Below are 16,753 nucleotides of genomic sequence, written 5' to 3' on the forward strand. Positions count from 1 at the left end.
GTTTCCTCGTTTGGACAGCCAATTGTTCAGCCAATTTCATGATTGATTTTCTGGACGACTAAAAGAGTTACAGTGTTGGTACATCAAATGCATTAGTGCATATTTTAAAATTTTCAAATTCACGATCAATATCGATATAAATTATCAATAAATATTAATCTGTGTTTCCATTAGACTAAAACTTTTAAAGATTGAATTAACTTAGAAAACGAGAATAGCCGTTTAAATAATAGAAAAAAATGAAGTAAAGAGGAGTAACGGTAGAAATCTGTAATCGTAGACGTATACGAAAGCGAAGGTAAAGAGAAGAAGAGAGAAAGGAAGAAAGGAAGAGAAGGAGTAGAATGATAACAAAGATAGATGTAAAGAAGAAGAATAAGGAGAGCAAGATCGAAGAAGAAGAGTAAGAACAGAGAGACAGAGAAAGAGAGAGACGTAGGGCTAAACGCAGCCGAAAAACGCACTCGTTGCATTCGAGCCATCTCTCGCAGGGAAGCCCGGCTTTGACCCGGTAGCCGGCGGCGGCACAGTCCGCGCGGCTGCCTGACGCATTGCAGGTGCGCGTTGGCCAATCACAGGCCTGGTTAGTTCGCCCGGACTTGTCCTGTAAACACGACCGCACCCACCCCGCATGTAAAGCGGATTTACACGGTTGTCCATGACGACCGTTCCGTACATCGGATGCCGTGTCGTTCCTACTTCTTCCCATTTGTCCAATTAAAAACAACTCGTTTTTTTCCAAGCTTTTCACAGAGGAGAAGCCGCACGGAACTATCTGTCGATCGCGTAGGAAACGACGCGGCGCATCGCCGCGTGAACTCCCCTTAACCCCCGCCTCAGCGGCTAACCAATCAGGAGACGCCATCGGCCGATCGGCCAAAGGTGGGGGCCGCGTAGTGATACTTGACCGAGACAAGCGGCAGAGAGGCTCGTACACCGAGAGAGAACGGAGGACTCCATTGCTGTCCCGAGTGTGTTTCTCGTCGGCTGTGTCGTATTGCGTGTCTCTGTCCGCGCTTTCGTGCACGCAAGTTTACCTTCCACGTTGGCCGGAGATTGTGAATAAGTATCCCTTTGTGTCCAGTGCCCTGAACGATAACTTGAAATCGTCGAGCGTACCGAACACCGTAGAAACGAGCCAAAATGGTAAGTACCGATCCTCTTTTTCTGATGCGGACGTCGTGAGCCACCGGCCCCTCGCCCTCGCCCTCTCGCCTTAACGTTCGTTTGCCGCATTGACGCGCCGAGTGCACGTGCAACTGACCGATACGCATTTACGGAAAACCGATTTTATTCTCTCGTTTATTCTTTGCCATCGAAATATCTCGTACAACGTTTTTTTCTTTTATACATACGCACTGTCGCGATATTACATTCGTAATGGCCGGTATGCGGAGATGGACCGACTATCGATCCGTTCCTCCTCCAGCAGCAGCTACGTTCGTTTTTCCCGATTCTACGATATGCCGCGTATCCAAACTTGATAAAATTCGCTGAATGGGCGGATCAAAATTTTGAAATGTTCCGATTGAACGTTATGATTGTTGACGCGATAACTTTCAAGATCTAACGTCGTTCGTGATACGTTGTATGTCAAGTATCGATGCTAACGTATAACGATAAGTTCGAATATCGAGTTGCGCGAAGAAACATGAAATCGTCAATTCAAGTAGTTTTATCGAATTCAGGCGCCTTATCTGTAGATTATCGAACTTGTAAGATAATTACTATCATATGTCTCTGGGTATTTCATGACTTTACTATCGTTAATATCAAATTTTCGTTTTCATTCAGGCAGATTTCGTACTCAAAGTCGGTTCTGAATAAAAACGCTACGAATTGTGCGAAATATTTAAAATGTATCGAATTTACTGTAATAGTATATGTATTCCATTCAATTTCTTGCTTCATAAATGTCTTTTTATGGTGTTTTTTTCTTATTGAACATTTGAGACCTCTTGTTAAAATTTTTATCGTATAAAATTTTCATGAAATGTTAAAAGTAAAATAGCTGAGTAAAAATAGTAATTTCACATCCTTGTTTATGAAAGTTCTATTATTTATTTATATTTTCTTTTTTATATAATTCCTAATATAGCGAATAGTATTCGACACTCGACCGTTACATGGTATACCTCGCTATTGATTTTCGCGGTCTCTCGCCGTTGCACCAATTTCCCGTAGCCCTTATACATTCCCACACCCAACCTTCGATTAGTTTTCATTAACACTGATTTTTCACGAAATACGAAATAAATTCGATACTCTGCCGTATTTTTATACACAACATTTATAGAACCAGCTACAAAATATAATATGCCTTTTTTTAACTTTAAATTGCAATTTTAATTTTTGAGATTCCGTTTACATAAAAAAACTATTCAATTTAAACATTAAAACATTCCAATATTGACTTTCAATTGTTTCATTGCACATTGGAAAGTACATATTCGACGATTTTTCCGCCGTATAACCTAAAATGTCGTCGTGTCTTTACTATTTCACTTCTTGAAATCGTCTTCTTATACACGAGAATTAAGATTGAAATGTAAATAAATCTTAAACTGTAATAGAATAAATGTTTTTTTTTTTTATTTTGAAATAAAATAAGATTATATCTTCTTATCCATATTGTTAGAAAAAAGCAAGATTCATTTGCTCCAATTATGTATATAATTTTTTTTCATAGACATTTGTTTTTAATATAGATCTAAATACTCAATAGATATTTTTGTATAAAGCATATAGAAGAAAGCATAGTATGCAGTGCATACTACATATGTACATTTGACCTATATTGTGAGGTGTTTTATTCTAGAAGTTATACTTGATCTAAAACAGCTTTATACATTAATTAATTCATGATTATTTATTTGTATCAAATAATTTTTTATATTTGTGTAATGTAAATATTTAATCATCTATTTTGTACAGAAATTTTATAAAATGTAATTGAGTTTTTATGTAAAATGTTTTATATGATATAAATTTCTTTTACTTTTTGTTAATATAATTTTATATAATGTGAGAAATCAGGCAAAGAATTTTATTTATAGTGTTTCATCTTTTTTTTGTGTAGTGCAGGTAACAAGTAACCAACTCCTATAAATTATTGCTTGCACTATACCAATATTTGAAAATAACAGTTATCAAAATAATTGCATAATTATAAAAATTAAATTATATGTACGTGACATTCATACTTATATAAAATTTATAAGCTATTAAATATATAGTATATTTTAATGTAATTGATTTAATGAACAAAATGAGAATTACATATTTTTTACTAACATGAATTTATATGTATATTAATATTTTCCCTATATATGATAAATGCGTAAAGTAACATTAAAAGTGTAAAATAGATATCATACTATATTTACTTTGTATTTGTGTTAGAACCTACATAGTGTAAAATGTTAAATGTATCAATTACTATATTAAATGTATTCAGTATTATAAAACAAATATTTTTTGTTTAAAGGCTGACCAACTCACAGAAGAACAAATCGCAGAATTTAAGGAAGCATTTTCGCTATTCGACAAAGATGGAGATGGTACCATTACAACCAAAGAGTTGGGTACAGTTATGCGATCGCTAGGTCAAAATCCTACAGAAGCAGAGCTTCAGGATATGATCAATGAAGTGGACGCAGATGGTATTTGCTTTAATTCTATTTTATAATTGCTTTATTGATGGTGTTTTGTTATTGTTCGTTATGCAAGTTTTGTATTCATCATACTGCATGTAGCGCTGTTAATACGTTACTCTAATAATATGTAGTTTTCATGTTCAAGATATTTGCATAATGAGAGAATAACATTTTGTGTATGTTTACTAGTAATTTGTTATTAAAAATATTGGAAAAAATCTGATTTCAGAAAAAATCGAAATTAAAAATACTTGGAATTGTAGGTAATGGCACAATCGATTTCCCGGAGTTCTTAACCATGATGGCTCGCAAAATGAAGGATACCGACAGTGAGGAGGAAATTAGAGAGGCCTTCAGAGTATTTGATAAGGATGGAAATGGTTTCATATCTGCAGCGGAACTCAGACATGTTATGACAAATCTTGGCGAGAAACTCACTGATGAGGAAGTAGACGAGATGATTCGGGAGGCTGACATTGACGGCGATGGCCAAGTTAATTATGAAGGTTGTATACTAAAATTTGATATATATCTTATGATTATCTTACATTTTGTACCTTTCAAATTTTGTTTGCTCGATACTTAGTAAGATTCCTAGTTTTAACAATGCAATTATAGTAAGAATTATAAATGTTGTCTTTTATCTGTTCAGAATTTGTCACAATGATGACATCAAAGTGAATGCAACATGTGTAATGGAAAAACTTGCAACTTGGAGTGGTGTTGACGTATTAAAATAAATCAAGAAACAAAGAAAAAAATAATGTTAACAAAATGCGAATCGACCAGAACGTGAAAAAAAATCTTATATCTGGACGCAAAGATGTCTATAAAACGCGAAAAGTCAACGTCCAACATGCGTTAATCATCATTAACGATAAGTAATACAGGGCAATTGTTTAATTAAAGAGTTATACCACTAAAATCATTATCTCTAAATACACAAAATACTTAACCACAGACAACATGAACATAAACAGTACAGTTTACACACGCACGTACACAAAATATTCAGCACACGTACAACGTACTCATATAATATAACAAAAGATGATTTATTTCCATATAAAAGAATATAATTAAAAAATGTTAGATATATATATGTATAAAAAAAGCAGACGCGCATGTTTGTTGATGATAAAAGTACATTCGTAATATATTATCTTGCTTTCCTCTCTTTTCAGCCTTTTCCTGTTTCTTCTTTGCATGAATCTACAATTTATTTCATATATATTTTCATTATAAATTTCGTTCCTTTTTTTCATAATCAATTCGCTGACAACAAAAGTGTGATCGATAAATAAGAAAACGGAAAAGTATTAAAAGAAAGGAAAGATTCGTGCATGCTGTTTAAGACGCATTGTATAGATTCGTTTATTGTTCGAGGTGAATTTAAAATTCATTGCGTTTATATCTCGTTCAAGAAAACGTACTTATAACGTACGTCATCGATACAGCATTTGTCGTAGAAAAATTTTATCAGTAACGTAACATGTTTAAGCGTTTGTTTTATTTTGCCAAAGAAAATTTGAAGTGGGCATCGTTTTCCAGAGTTCAACTTTTGGTTTATCGATGACTCCGTACTGGATTCTTTATTGCGCCCTAATGAATAATTTAATTCTTCTAATAACTGAAAAATATTATCAAAGAAACAAAGGCTCGAGGTGCGTAATGCAATCTCGAAACTTCTATTTTCGCGTACAAGCCTTAGAGGATCCACGAAATTGAGTTGTATTGAATTCTTAGTAAAAAAAGGAACTTCTTTCAAATTTATTATATCTCCTTGAAACCTATGTACATGACACGATGTTACACGCGTACACATACAACAAAAGAAAAGAAAAACACATTTCACCAAGTGCGTTCTGTATCCAATTTCATTATAGCCTCTTCTTCATAAGAACACATCTAAGTTTGTATCTTGTCTCTAACTGAGAAAGCCTTAAAGACGCGCGCGCGCGTTACACAACGTCGACACCACTTTTGTTGAAAATCTAGAGAAATCACAGAGAGAACATAGGGATGAGGGATTAAAAAATGGAGGCAAGTCACAGTGATCGGTGCACTATATTTTCCTTCGCCCAGGGGTGCGTACCAGTCTCGCAAGCGGAGCAACTAAGAACCGGAGAGAAACTGGTGTGATTTTGTGCGATTCGTACGATAATGTTACTTAAGAACTAAGAGTAAAAAAGAACAAAACACCGAACGGTGGAAACACATGCGTGTCGGTGGTTCAGTCATAATATATATGTAATATATATTATATATACATATATATATATATATATATAAAACTAATTTACGAAAAAAAGGAAGAAAAGAAGAAAGAATTCCTCCACAGTCCTTTATTATTTAATATTGAAGTGAACAAAATGAGAAGTACTTGTATTTCTGGTGACCTAGATCGCATTGATCATAAAAAAGACAAAATAAATGTATCCTCATTTTTAGGTCACAACTACTCAATTCGTTTCCTTCATTAACCAATGGACCTCTCGTTTCAGCCGTTTTTATCTCATCGTCATTTTTCGATGGCATCTAGAAATAGTTTGCCGACAAATGTATATGTAATAATTCACTGTCAACAAGATTCGCGTTTAACATATCTTAAACGAAATTTCATCGATTCGAGAGCCTTTCCATAGAGATACTAAGGCGCACGAATCGCAACGACAAAAAAAGAAAAATAAAAAAACAATTCTTAACTATTTTACTTCACTTGCGATCGTTCTGATAGCTGTTATCGTTATTGTGAACACAAACGTTAAAATTTAGTGATTTACGGCGAAAATGTTCTCACTTTGTAAAAATGAAAAAGAAAAAAAAAATGAAAGAAAGAGAAATCGCGACGAAGTCCTTTTGTAAATGGTGATATATAGATTTTACTCGAAGAACATCCCTACTTAAACTGCTTAACAAATTATTGCTCGTTTCATCGATATCGTTGACAGTTAGTGTTTAAGTCTAAGTTAAAAAAAAGAATATATTCCAATATTTAATATTAATTTTATATTCGTGTCGCAAAGTTCTACGTAGTCTAAATTATATAATTTTTCCCGTATTTAAAAGTGATTTACGAGAGTTCTTTAATAACGAGCGCCGAGAGCCGATATTAAGTTTAAAAAAAATAAAAAGTCAGTATTTTGCATCTCAAGAAAAGAACCGTAGCTTGAGATATAATATGTCGTTAAAAAAGAATCGTCATCGTGGTCTCGTTTCTTTAAAGATCGTTTCTCGAGACGTTCGTTTATTGCAAATAAAATAGTTGAAATTCTATTCGAGAGTAACTCTTGTTCTCAATCTTTCCCTCGAAAAAAGTATATAAAATATTCAAATGCGATATTTATGAAGCTCCGTCGTGACGCGAATAAGAAATTATTTATTTTTGATGTTTATCTTTGAAAAGTAATTCCAATAAATGTAATAATCCATTCGGCTAAAGCAAATTCTATACATTTCTTTCTCCTGTACTTGAAATATGTACGTTCATTATTTCTATTGTATGTGAGATAATTAATTCTCCGCCATATCAAAGGCATACTTCACCTATCGTGCGTGACGAAGCGATACAGTTTGTATAAAGTGTTGATATTAAGTTAATAAATTGTTCCCATATATTAAATGATCAACTGATTTTTAATTACTGTAGTAAAAGGAAGATAACTATACTCTCTAGGAGTAATTGATTTTAGTTTCACGTAATTCGTTTATATATATAATTTATAACTATTTTGTTTTAATTTTTTATAAAAAATAACAATCGTAGTCACAGATATTAATTCATAGATTTTATAGTTTTTTATAAAGTTGTTATTATTATCAATTTTAATAATTTAGAAAAATTAGTTTATTATTTTAACTATCTAGACTAGTAATAGGTAATTCCAATACTTGTCGGAAAATTCATGGATGCGGGTATCCAGCTATAAAGAGTGCAAGAAAGAACTTTTTTATTAGATTATTACAGTAAACTTTTTTAGTGAATTTTTTCACATAAACATTTCCGCGTACAATACTAGTATTCCTGTATTGTAGCACATAGAAATGCAAGTAGATTTTAAAGTTACAAAATTTTAAATTGAGAAGCTATCAAACTGATTGTGAGATGTTTAAATTTTCAAATGTTGTATGGAAGGACCTCTATATAATTTTCAAATCTGAGAATTTCCCGCTCCCACAGCTAGGTCCATGGCAATATAACAAGAGTTTACCGTATTCAACGGTGCCTGGGAATGCGCGTCCGTCCTCATGTGTGTAGTTGCTTGTCACTAATGTAAAATACTTTTTTTTGTTAGTTCTGTAGTACTCGAGTAGGAAAATTTTAGTTCACAAGATGTGCGTATAAAAATTCATTTTTATACTTTTACATATCTTAACAATATGAAAATTATATTAGTGTAACTGAGTTTAAATGATATACCTAAATTTCAAACAATTTTTAACTTACAAAAAATCGATCTTTTCACACCATTTAAGAACTATACACAAAATACACTAGATACTTCAAAAATTTATTCTTTAAAAAATTTTAATTGTTATTAAATGTATACAAAATTAATGTAAAAAATAGTATATTTTTAACATATCCACTGAAAGATATGTTTTATAAATATTTTACATATATTTACAGTGTACAACCTTTGGGCAGAATTTTAAAATGTAGGCATACTTCCTGCAGCAAATTTTTTAATATTCTTGCCTGATTTTCAGATTTCTGAAAATATATTATGTATTATGATACATGCTAAAACAAGATCTTGTTAAAAAATCTTGCAAATGTTTAAAAATATTGTTTTCTTAATGAAAACACTTTGTTTTTAACAACAAAATTAATAGAACTTACCCCATCAAGTGTAACAGTTGGAATAAAAGAAACTTTTGGTGTTAAAGCATTTGTTAATTCTCCATATTTAGCCAAAAGTTCTTTGCCTTTTGGTTCAAGAAAACATTTTAAAATATAATTATAATCTATATTCATTTTCTTAGCACAACTTTCCATGACATTTATTGGTTTTATATTATTTTTAATCATGCAAGATAAGTACTCTAACTGAATGGAAGAATTTTTTAAAACATCTATGGCACATGCATGGATCATATTTGCTTCACACTCTATAGGACCATGCTGACACATGAATTCATAGCTATGATCTGTTTTTATGGTCTGTAAAAATTTGTTAAGTTTAAAATTGTTATTATTTTTATACTTTAGAAATATAAAGAGAGTAAGTTATAATTTTGATAATTTAATATGTTTACTCTCAAGGATCTAGAATCCTGGATAGTGTGTTTTGGTAATATATATCCGAGAATAAGTTTAACGTAAAATTACAAAAATTTGAAACTTGAGTTATATAGAATAACTTTCTCATTAAGCAGTGGTAACGAACATCTTAAGAAATATTTTAGTATTGAATGTCTTACTCTAGCTTTCCCATAAGGTATTAATTCCACTTGCACATTATCTGGAATTCTGTGATATGTTGACAATAATTGTTTAATGAAGAAACTACGCGAGTCTGGACATAGTGCCTCATAGTATACAGCTATGTGGACTTTTTGTTTACTCCATTCATCTTTCCAGCTTAATGTTACCAGATGGTTGTCCTGAAACTGTGCTATATAAAACTTAGCAGGTATTCAAGAAAATTGTATGAATATAATTAACAATTCTTATGTATCACGTTTTTATTGCTAGACATTAATATTTAGTATTGGGTATTAAACAGTAATATATATTTAGATTCAGTAATTAAGTTTTCCTTTATGATTAGTCATCAAATTTTCAACTTATTTACTTCATTAAATTTACGAATATTTATAATCAATAGTAAAAATATTATTAAATCTTTGATGACATTATTATACAATACAATCGAGAAAGTAAAAAATTAAAATTCGGTATGTTCCATAAGATTTACATAGGCGTATATATTTTTACCTTCTATGCCGGATTTCTTTTGTGTTAAACCCAACCAAACTTTTGATGACTGCCAGAGAAGTAAAACTAATATGATAATAAATAATATTCTCCATCGAAAATTTCGAAGTCCCATTATTTATTATCGTAACAATAAAAACTAGAATACCATGGAATAAATTTTCTTTATGATGTAACAATTTCAAACGAATAAGAGAAATCTCAGTGGTGTCACATCGCAGTACACGTAGAACTAATATAAATGCTTTAACATTTTCTCTGACCTACTTCTTTCGAAATCTTGATTTTCCTCGTTTATAGTATTAATGAAATACTCATGAAAAGATAAAATTTAATTAATATTTCCTTTATTAATTATTACGTTGTAACAGTATTCGAACTTCTTTCTTGTAGGTGCATCTTCAAAAGTTAAAAAATTAATTTATGTGTATTTAAAAAGTTAATTTTAAAATATTCATAACTGTCTTAAAAAATTATTAATGTTCTTACATTACAAAATTAAAAAAAATATTAAAGAATATTTATGAAGTTACAAAATAACCTTAAAATTAAGGGAAAATTTTAATTATATGTATAATACTAAAATAAATTTATTTTAATTTTACATTAAAGTCACTTTATAAGTTTAATTTATTGTATATTACTTTTAAAATATAAAAGTTAGTTTATTATCCTTACTACATTGGTACATTATAAATGTTAAGTAACTAATTACACTAATATTAGAGTAGTTACAAATATTAGTTTTAATTTTTGTTCATTGTAGGTGCAAGGAAATGAAATTAACATTCACGGACGATTGTTTACAATTATTGTAAAATTATTTAAAGCAAGTACTTTTATTTCAAATTAATACAAATATTGTTAGTAGGAAAGTATTTACATTATTTAAATATTTTTAATTACATCCAAAGTTTTCAAGTTCTTCTAAAAATGTTTTACATTTTCCTTTAAGAATTTTAACTCCTTCTGTAAATAATATGGCTGGTGGTAATGTTCCTACAGATTCAATGGTAACTGTGAATAACAGAACAATGTAATTAAATTAAAGATATATGTAACATTTAATTAAAGAAAAACATAAATTACCATTTACTTACAAATAATATGATTTCGTACTCTACTTAGTTGTACACATCCTTTAAGATCTTCATGTTGAAATACATTTCTAGAACAACTATCATAACGAGGGTTTTTCACCCTTGCTTCACGGGAATCTGGATCACCTGGTTTATTTTCAATTACTTCTATAACACCAATACTGAAGCAATTTTTTAAACGATCGGCCATTTCTCCTCTAACTGGCTTTATTAACTGTATATCTGGTAATAATCTATATGATGCTGTAGCTAAATTAAACACAAATAAGCAAATAATTATATTTATGAAAATAATTACATAATTACATAATACACCAATATTAAATATAAGTTTTTATATTTTAACTTACCTACAGGAGAAAATTTAGCATGATCTTTTCCAATTCCTTTAATTGCATGCATAAAAGCATGAATTTCTTGACCTGGCCTCATTTTACATATTAAAATATCATTTTCTAAAACCCCCAATTGCTCTGTTCCTCTTGGATAAAGTTCTGCTTGTCGCCCAATTGGAACCCATTTGATATCTTTACTATACACTATAAAAATAATGTTACTCTCATTTATATATCCTAAAATGTTTAATAACTTTTAATTCTCGTTAATTATGTACCATTACTGTTCCTATACATATCAGTTATTCTTCGAGAATCTTTGGGAGCTTGAGGGTTCCAGGTGCATGTTACTTTGAGTTCGTATCTCAGTGTATCTTGATCACTAACTTCATCTTCATCCTTAGCAGTGGATGAAGGATAGTCAAATAACCTCGGGTCAGCTTGAAGTGGTATTAGACCCAATCTTCAAAATGATTTAGATTTTTTTAGAATATATAGTTTAAATCTAACTTCTACTCTCTCCACATTTATGGACAAGACATCTTGCCATATAATGTTGTCTTATTCATTGTGTTATTCACATGAAGTGGTTAAATATGAGTAATATTTACCTATGTGCAAGAACTTCATCCTGAAGTAAGCTTGTATTATTTACAATATAAACTTTTTCTATAGCCATACTTGGTACTTCACTCAAAAGTACTCTACGAAAAGCATTGGCTAAACCAACCGGATAACCAATTAAATCAAACTCCAATTCCCTTTCATCTTCAGATTCTCTGACAACCTGTATTTTAAATTCCTGAAAATAACAAAATAATAAAATTAAATTGATTATTCAAACAAGAAATTATATAGTTCAATAAAAACATTAAATACAATAAACATCTTACCTTTTTGAAATTATGTAAATTCCAGTCTTGTGACTGATAATTGGTATACTCAGAAGCCTAAAGATAAAGTTGACATTAATTATTTTTTTGTAATTGAATTGAATATATTTAATATGTATTTTATAGATCCTCACATTAGGTATACCATATTCTTCAAGCATAACTCGAGATTTCCTGTTTTCTTCCATAATGAGACACTTATTGTTAAACTAAAGTTACACTTACTGATTTACACTTGCCGCAAAAAAGCACGTGTTACAATTATGATTCGTTCAATAAGAAAACATACGGGAACATGGTTAGTTTTGCATAACTCGACTAACTTCAGTAAGTTCATTTCTACCTAGCATTTGTGTCAGATCTAATGAAAGTTTATGACGACGAAATGGGAAGTTCTAGCGATCTTGTTTATCTTGAATTGTTTTAGACAGAAAAGGCGACAGTAGATATTGGGATTCTAGTTCCGATTTTTTCAGAGATATTCTTCATACAATACTTTGGAGCCATACAAAACCCGATTTTGGAATTGAAAAAAAACATATTTTTTATACAGTTCTTAAACTAGACCATTATTATGTTTTGTTGATAGTAAAAAACATATTGAAAATAAGTTCGAAGTATTGTATTCAAAACTTTTTTAAGCGTAATGAAATTCACTAGATCGAGCGGTGTGAAGTTCGTCGAATGTTCTCTGTCTACTAACTGTGTTTTTGGTTAGGAGAGACAAGGACGGTAAATAGGATGCTACGACAAAACACACATTCTCCCAACCAAAACTCCTCTGCGAAGAAGTAATATTTCGACAAAATTTCTTTTGCATACTACTCTCAGAAGTTTAATCTAGGTCGGTACGGAGGCCGTTTTTGTAAAAGTGGGACGCGAAAAATTTTCTTCTATAAGAAATGTTAGTTTTCAGTTCATAAAATTGTTTTGGACGAAATTGCAAAATCGGCCTCCGTACCGACCTAGATTAAACTTCTGGGAATACTATGCAAAAGAAATCCTGTCGAAATATTACTTCTTCGCAGAAAAGTTTTGGTTGGGAGAATTCAATACATCCGAGTCGTTTGAATAACAACATGGCCGCTGGGATATCGCGCTGCTTGGTGCTGACTGGGTTCAGGTCTGGCTATACGTACATACATATGGCACCCCAGAGGGTACCGCTAAAAGGGCCCACCATTAAAAAACAGTTTGCATCAAAACTAATAGATGATAGCAATCGTATCATGATATTCTATTTTCAAATGTATTATGTGCAAACACAAAATATTAATTCCAGAAATAATATATAATAAATTAGTTATGTTTTATGTTTTTTTAACAATTTTCCCGATCTTTTCTATGATATATAATTATTTCCTTTTGAACGAATAGGAAATTATAACGAACAAATAATGAAATTAACACACTAATAAGTTAACGAAGTGATATCATAAAAATAATAGTAAAAAATAAAGAGCAATCTTTATGGAGCACCAATCTACGACAAAGTTTGAAAATCATATATGACACTCGGTTACATCTTGCTCTTCATTCACTTTTCTATCAATTATTGCGAAGTGAGCACGTTTAAAATATTTTACTTCTTTATTTTATTCTTTCGTGGCCATAGCCGATACAGAACTGTCGTCAACGACACAATTCATTCTGATGACACACTCATTCTTTACTGCGAAGAAACGTCTCTTTGGAAGGGGAATTGCATTTGTACACAACACATGAACAGTCATAACCTGCCTCACTATTTCGATTTTTATTTTCATAATACGTAATTAATATTGTACGTGATTAGGATCTCTATTACATGTATTAAATATTATTGTACATGTATACTATTAATTGCAGATGTTTTATATCTTGTAAATAACAATTATTTAAAAACACTGAATTTATTTTAATATTATTACTGTTAAATAATCAGGATCGGAGAAAATCAAAAACTAATAACACACTTCCAATTACAAATTAATTATTTAATGTTAAACACAAAGAATACACATATTAACTTCAAGATTAATTAATAATGCTGGGATAACTTTCTCATACATCAATTTACACCGCGCGCGTTTTCATTTTACGAACAAGGAGAAGGAAGTGCATTTTTCAATTATTTTTTTTATGCATTTCTAACGAAATGCATTGCTCGCACTGCAAGATGACGCCACATGCTATATTTATGTGGGGACTGAGGTTCGCGAAGGAGAACCTGGTGTAGGAAATGACGTACGACGACTTTTCTCGCTATTTGCAAGAATTGTACTTTTTATTAAGACGCGCACGTGCTGACTCTTTTTCTTTCGTACAAGAAGTGGAAGAACGACGTTCTTCTTTTTCGCGCCGCGTTCCTTATAAACTAGTCTTACCAACTACTATTTACAACTTAACCTAAGAAATAAAAAGTAACTAAAAATAGGAACTGTCCAGAGGGCGCATGTGACGCTGTCGGTACAGTCGCCACATCACTCCCCTCCGAGTGCGTTAACGCGCGAATGTAACTCTTTTTTTTACATAAGTCTTTGGTACGCTATTTCTTTCAGTCTCGGTAGTTTCACAAAACGCAGGTTTTAATCTATTGACCGATACATTGATTTCACTTCCTTTATAATCAATTTTAAATATTCGATCGGTAACCCTCTGCACTACTCTAAATGGACCTTCGTAAGGCGGTTCTAAAGGTTTTCGAACTGCGTCTATTCGCAAAAATACGTGCGAACATGTATATAAATTTTTATGAGTAAATGTCTTTTGAGTGCTATGGTGCGATATTGGACTTGGTTTAATTTGTCTGATATGTTGCCTAAATTTCTCTAAAAATATTTGCGGATTTGTAGTTTCGTCTTGAGCCATGAAAAACTCTCCCGGCAATTTTATGGGAGTGCCGTATACCATTTCCGCCGCAGATGCTACAATATCGTTTTTAAAACTAGTTCGGAGACCCAGTAGGACCGTGGGAAGTATCTCGACCCAATTTCGTGTCTCGTGACACATTATCGCTGCCTTAAGTGACCTATGCCACCTCTCAATCATACCGTTTGATTGGGGATGGTACGCGGTGGTCCTTGTCTTATTACATCCGATCAGTTTGGCCAGGGACTGGAACAGCTGGGACTCGAATTGCGTCCCCTGATCGGACGTAATGGTGGCTGGGGCTCCGAATCTTGTTATCCACGCCGAGTACAAAGCCGTTGCTACTTTATCGGCTGAACAGTCGGTAATTGGCACTGCTTCTGGCCATCTGGTAAATCTATCTATAATCGTAAGGCAATATTTATAGTTATTAATTACAGGTAAAGGTCCGACTAGATCTACGTGGATATGTTCAAAGCGACCCTTTGGTATCTCTATCTTCTCGGGTGCCAGCCTGTTGTGACGATGGATCTTACTTATTTGGCAAGGCACGCATGTACGGGACCACTCGGTTACGTCTCTGTTCATTAAAGGCCACATAAAACTTCTAGAGATTAATTTTTTGGTGGCTCGCCCACTCGGGTGCGACAAATTATGAACATTATCAAAAATTTTTCTTCTAAGTACTTTTGGCACGTAAGGTCTGATATTATTTTTTATCACGTCTCCATACAAACATCTATCTGAACCTTCTACAAGTATTTTCTGAAGATTCCATTTGTTGGAGTTCGCGGATATTATATCTTTTAGTTCGTCGTCTTGCGACTGTGCTAGTATTAATTCTTCCGTCGAGATGACAACTGGTAATTCTATTGTTTGTATTCTAGAAAACGCGTCGGCTACAATATTTTTGTCGCCTTCTACGTACACGATCTTTGTCGTGAATTGGCTTATGAAATCCAATTGTCTTAATTGTCGCGGGCTAGCTTTATCGGCTTTTTGCTGAAATGCATATACCAACGGCTTGTGATCCGTTTGTATATGCATCTCTCTGCCTTCTACAAAGTGTCTAAAAAACTTTATGCTTTTGTAAATGGCCAAAAGTTCTCTGTCATATACACTGTACTTTACTTGTGTCTTATCTAATTTCCTAGAGAAAAAACCGAGTGGCTCCCATTTACCGTCACTAAATTGCTCCAACACTGCCCCTACTGCGACGTCGGATGCGTCTGTGCGCAGCGCCAACGCTGCATTCTCCTTCGGATAATGCAGCAAGGAAGCGTTAGCCAGATGATTCTTTGTCTCCTCGAACGCCTTTTCGGATCCATCGTCCCAACAAACTGGCCTCCTGTCCCTTTTCTTAGCTCCTTTCAGGAGCTTGTGCAGAGGGTCCAGCCATTCCGCGGCGTGAGGAAGGAACCTACGGTAAAATCCGATTACGCCTATGTACCTACGGAGATCCGCTAGCGTCTCCGGCTTCGGATAATTTTTGATCGCTTGGATCCGCTCGTCCAGCGGAGCGATTCCCTTATTACTAACCTTACATCCTAAGTACTCTACACTAGTTTCCGCGAATTTACATTTTGAAATATTTATTACTAAACCGTTTTCCCGGAGCTTGTCGAACAACGCGCGCAGATGTTTCTCGTGTGTCTCTAAATCGGGAGACGCTACGATTATATCGTCGATATAACATTGACAAAAATCAAGACCACGCAATATCGTGTCCATCAGTCTTTGAAAAGTTTGGGCGGCGTTACACAATCCGAACGGCATTACTGTGAACTCGTACAAACCAAATGGGGTGATTACCGCGGTTTTTTCTATGTCCTCAGGTGCTATAGGTACCTGGAAATAAGCTCGCGATAAATCAATTTTTGAAAATACCTTACTTCCGTCGAATCTATGCGCCACATCATGTATATGTGGCAACGGATATTTATTCGGTTTTGTAATGCCATTCAGACGGCGGTAGTCC

General features: G+C 32.8%; 3 protein-coding genes across 3 annotated transcripts; 1 reads left to right on the forward strand and 2 right to left on the reverse strand.

Moving 5' to 3' along the window:
• Positions 1 to 908: 908 nt before the first annotated feature.
• LOC100876005 (calmodulin) lies at positions 909 to 7,281 on the forward strand. Its single transcript, XM_003700625.3, has 4 exons — positions 909 to 1,146; positions 3,488 to 3,662; positions 3,920 to 4,162; positions 4,309 to 7,281. Exons 1-4 carry the CDS (start codon positions 1,144 to 1,146, stop codon positions 4,335 to 4,337), a joined length of 450 nt encoding a protein of 149 aa, XP_003700673.1. The 5' UTR covers positions 909 to 1,143; the 3' UTR covers positions 4,338 to 7,281.
• Positions 7,282 to 8,146: 865 nt separating this feature from the next.
• LOC105661790 (gamma-interferon-inducible lysosomal thiol reductase) lies at positions 8,147 to 9,855 on the reverse strand. Its single transcript, XM_012279446.2, has 4 exons — positions 9,598 to 9,855; positions 9,081 to 9,274; positions 8,500 to 8,820; positions 8,147 to 8,370 (listed from the first exon to the last, which is right to left on the reverse strand). Exons 1-4 carry the CDS (start codon positions 9,710 to 9,712, stop codon positions 8,281 to 8,283), a joined length of 720 nt encoding a protein of 239 aa, XP_012134836.2. The 5' UTR covers positions 9,713 to 9,855; the 3' UTR covers positions 8,147 to 8,280.
• A 562-nt stretch (positions 9,856 to 10,417) lies between these two features.
• Polr1C (RNA polymerase I and III subunit C) lies at positions 10,418 to 13,809 on the reverse strand. Its single transcript, XM_012279442.2, has 7 exons — positions 12,060 to 13,809; positions 11,926 to 11,982; positions 11,644 to 11,834; positions 11,311 to 11,495; positions 11,048 to 11,236; positions 10,698 to 10,946; positions 10,418 to 10,614 (listed from the first exon to the last, which is right to left on the reverse strand). Exons 1-7 carry the CDS (start codon positions 12,111 to 12,113, stop codon positions 10,496 to 10,498), a joined length of 1,044 nt encoding a protein of 347 aa, XP_012134832.1. The 5' UTR covers positions 12,114 to 13,809; the 3' UTR covers positions 10,418 to 10,495.
• Between the last annotated feature and the right edge of the window lie 2,944 nt (positions 13,810 to 16,753).

The sequence above is a fragment of the Megachile rotundata genome, chromosome 1 (genome assembly GCF_050947335.1).
Source record: "Megachile rotundata isolate GNS110a chromosome 1, iyMegRotu1, whole genome shotgun sequence".
Taxonomy (NCBI): Eukaryota; Metazoa; Arthropoda; class Insecta; order Hymenoptera; family Megachilidae; genus Megachile; species Megachile rotundata.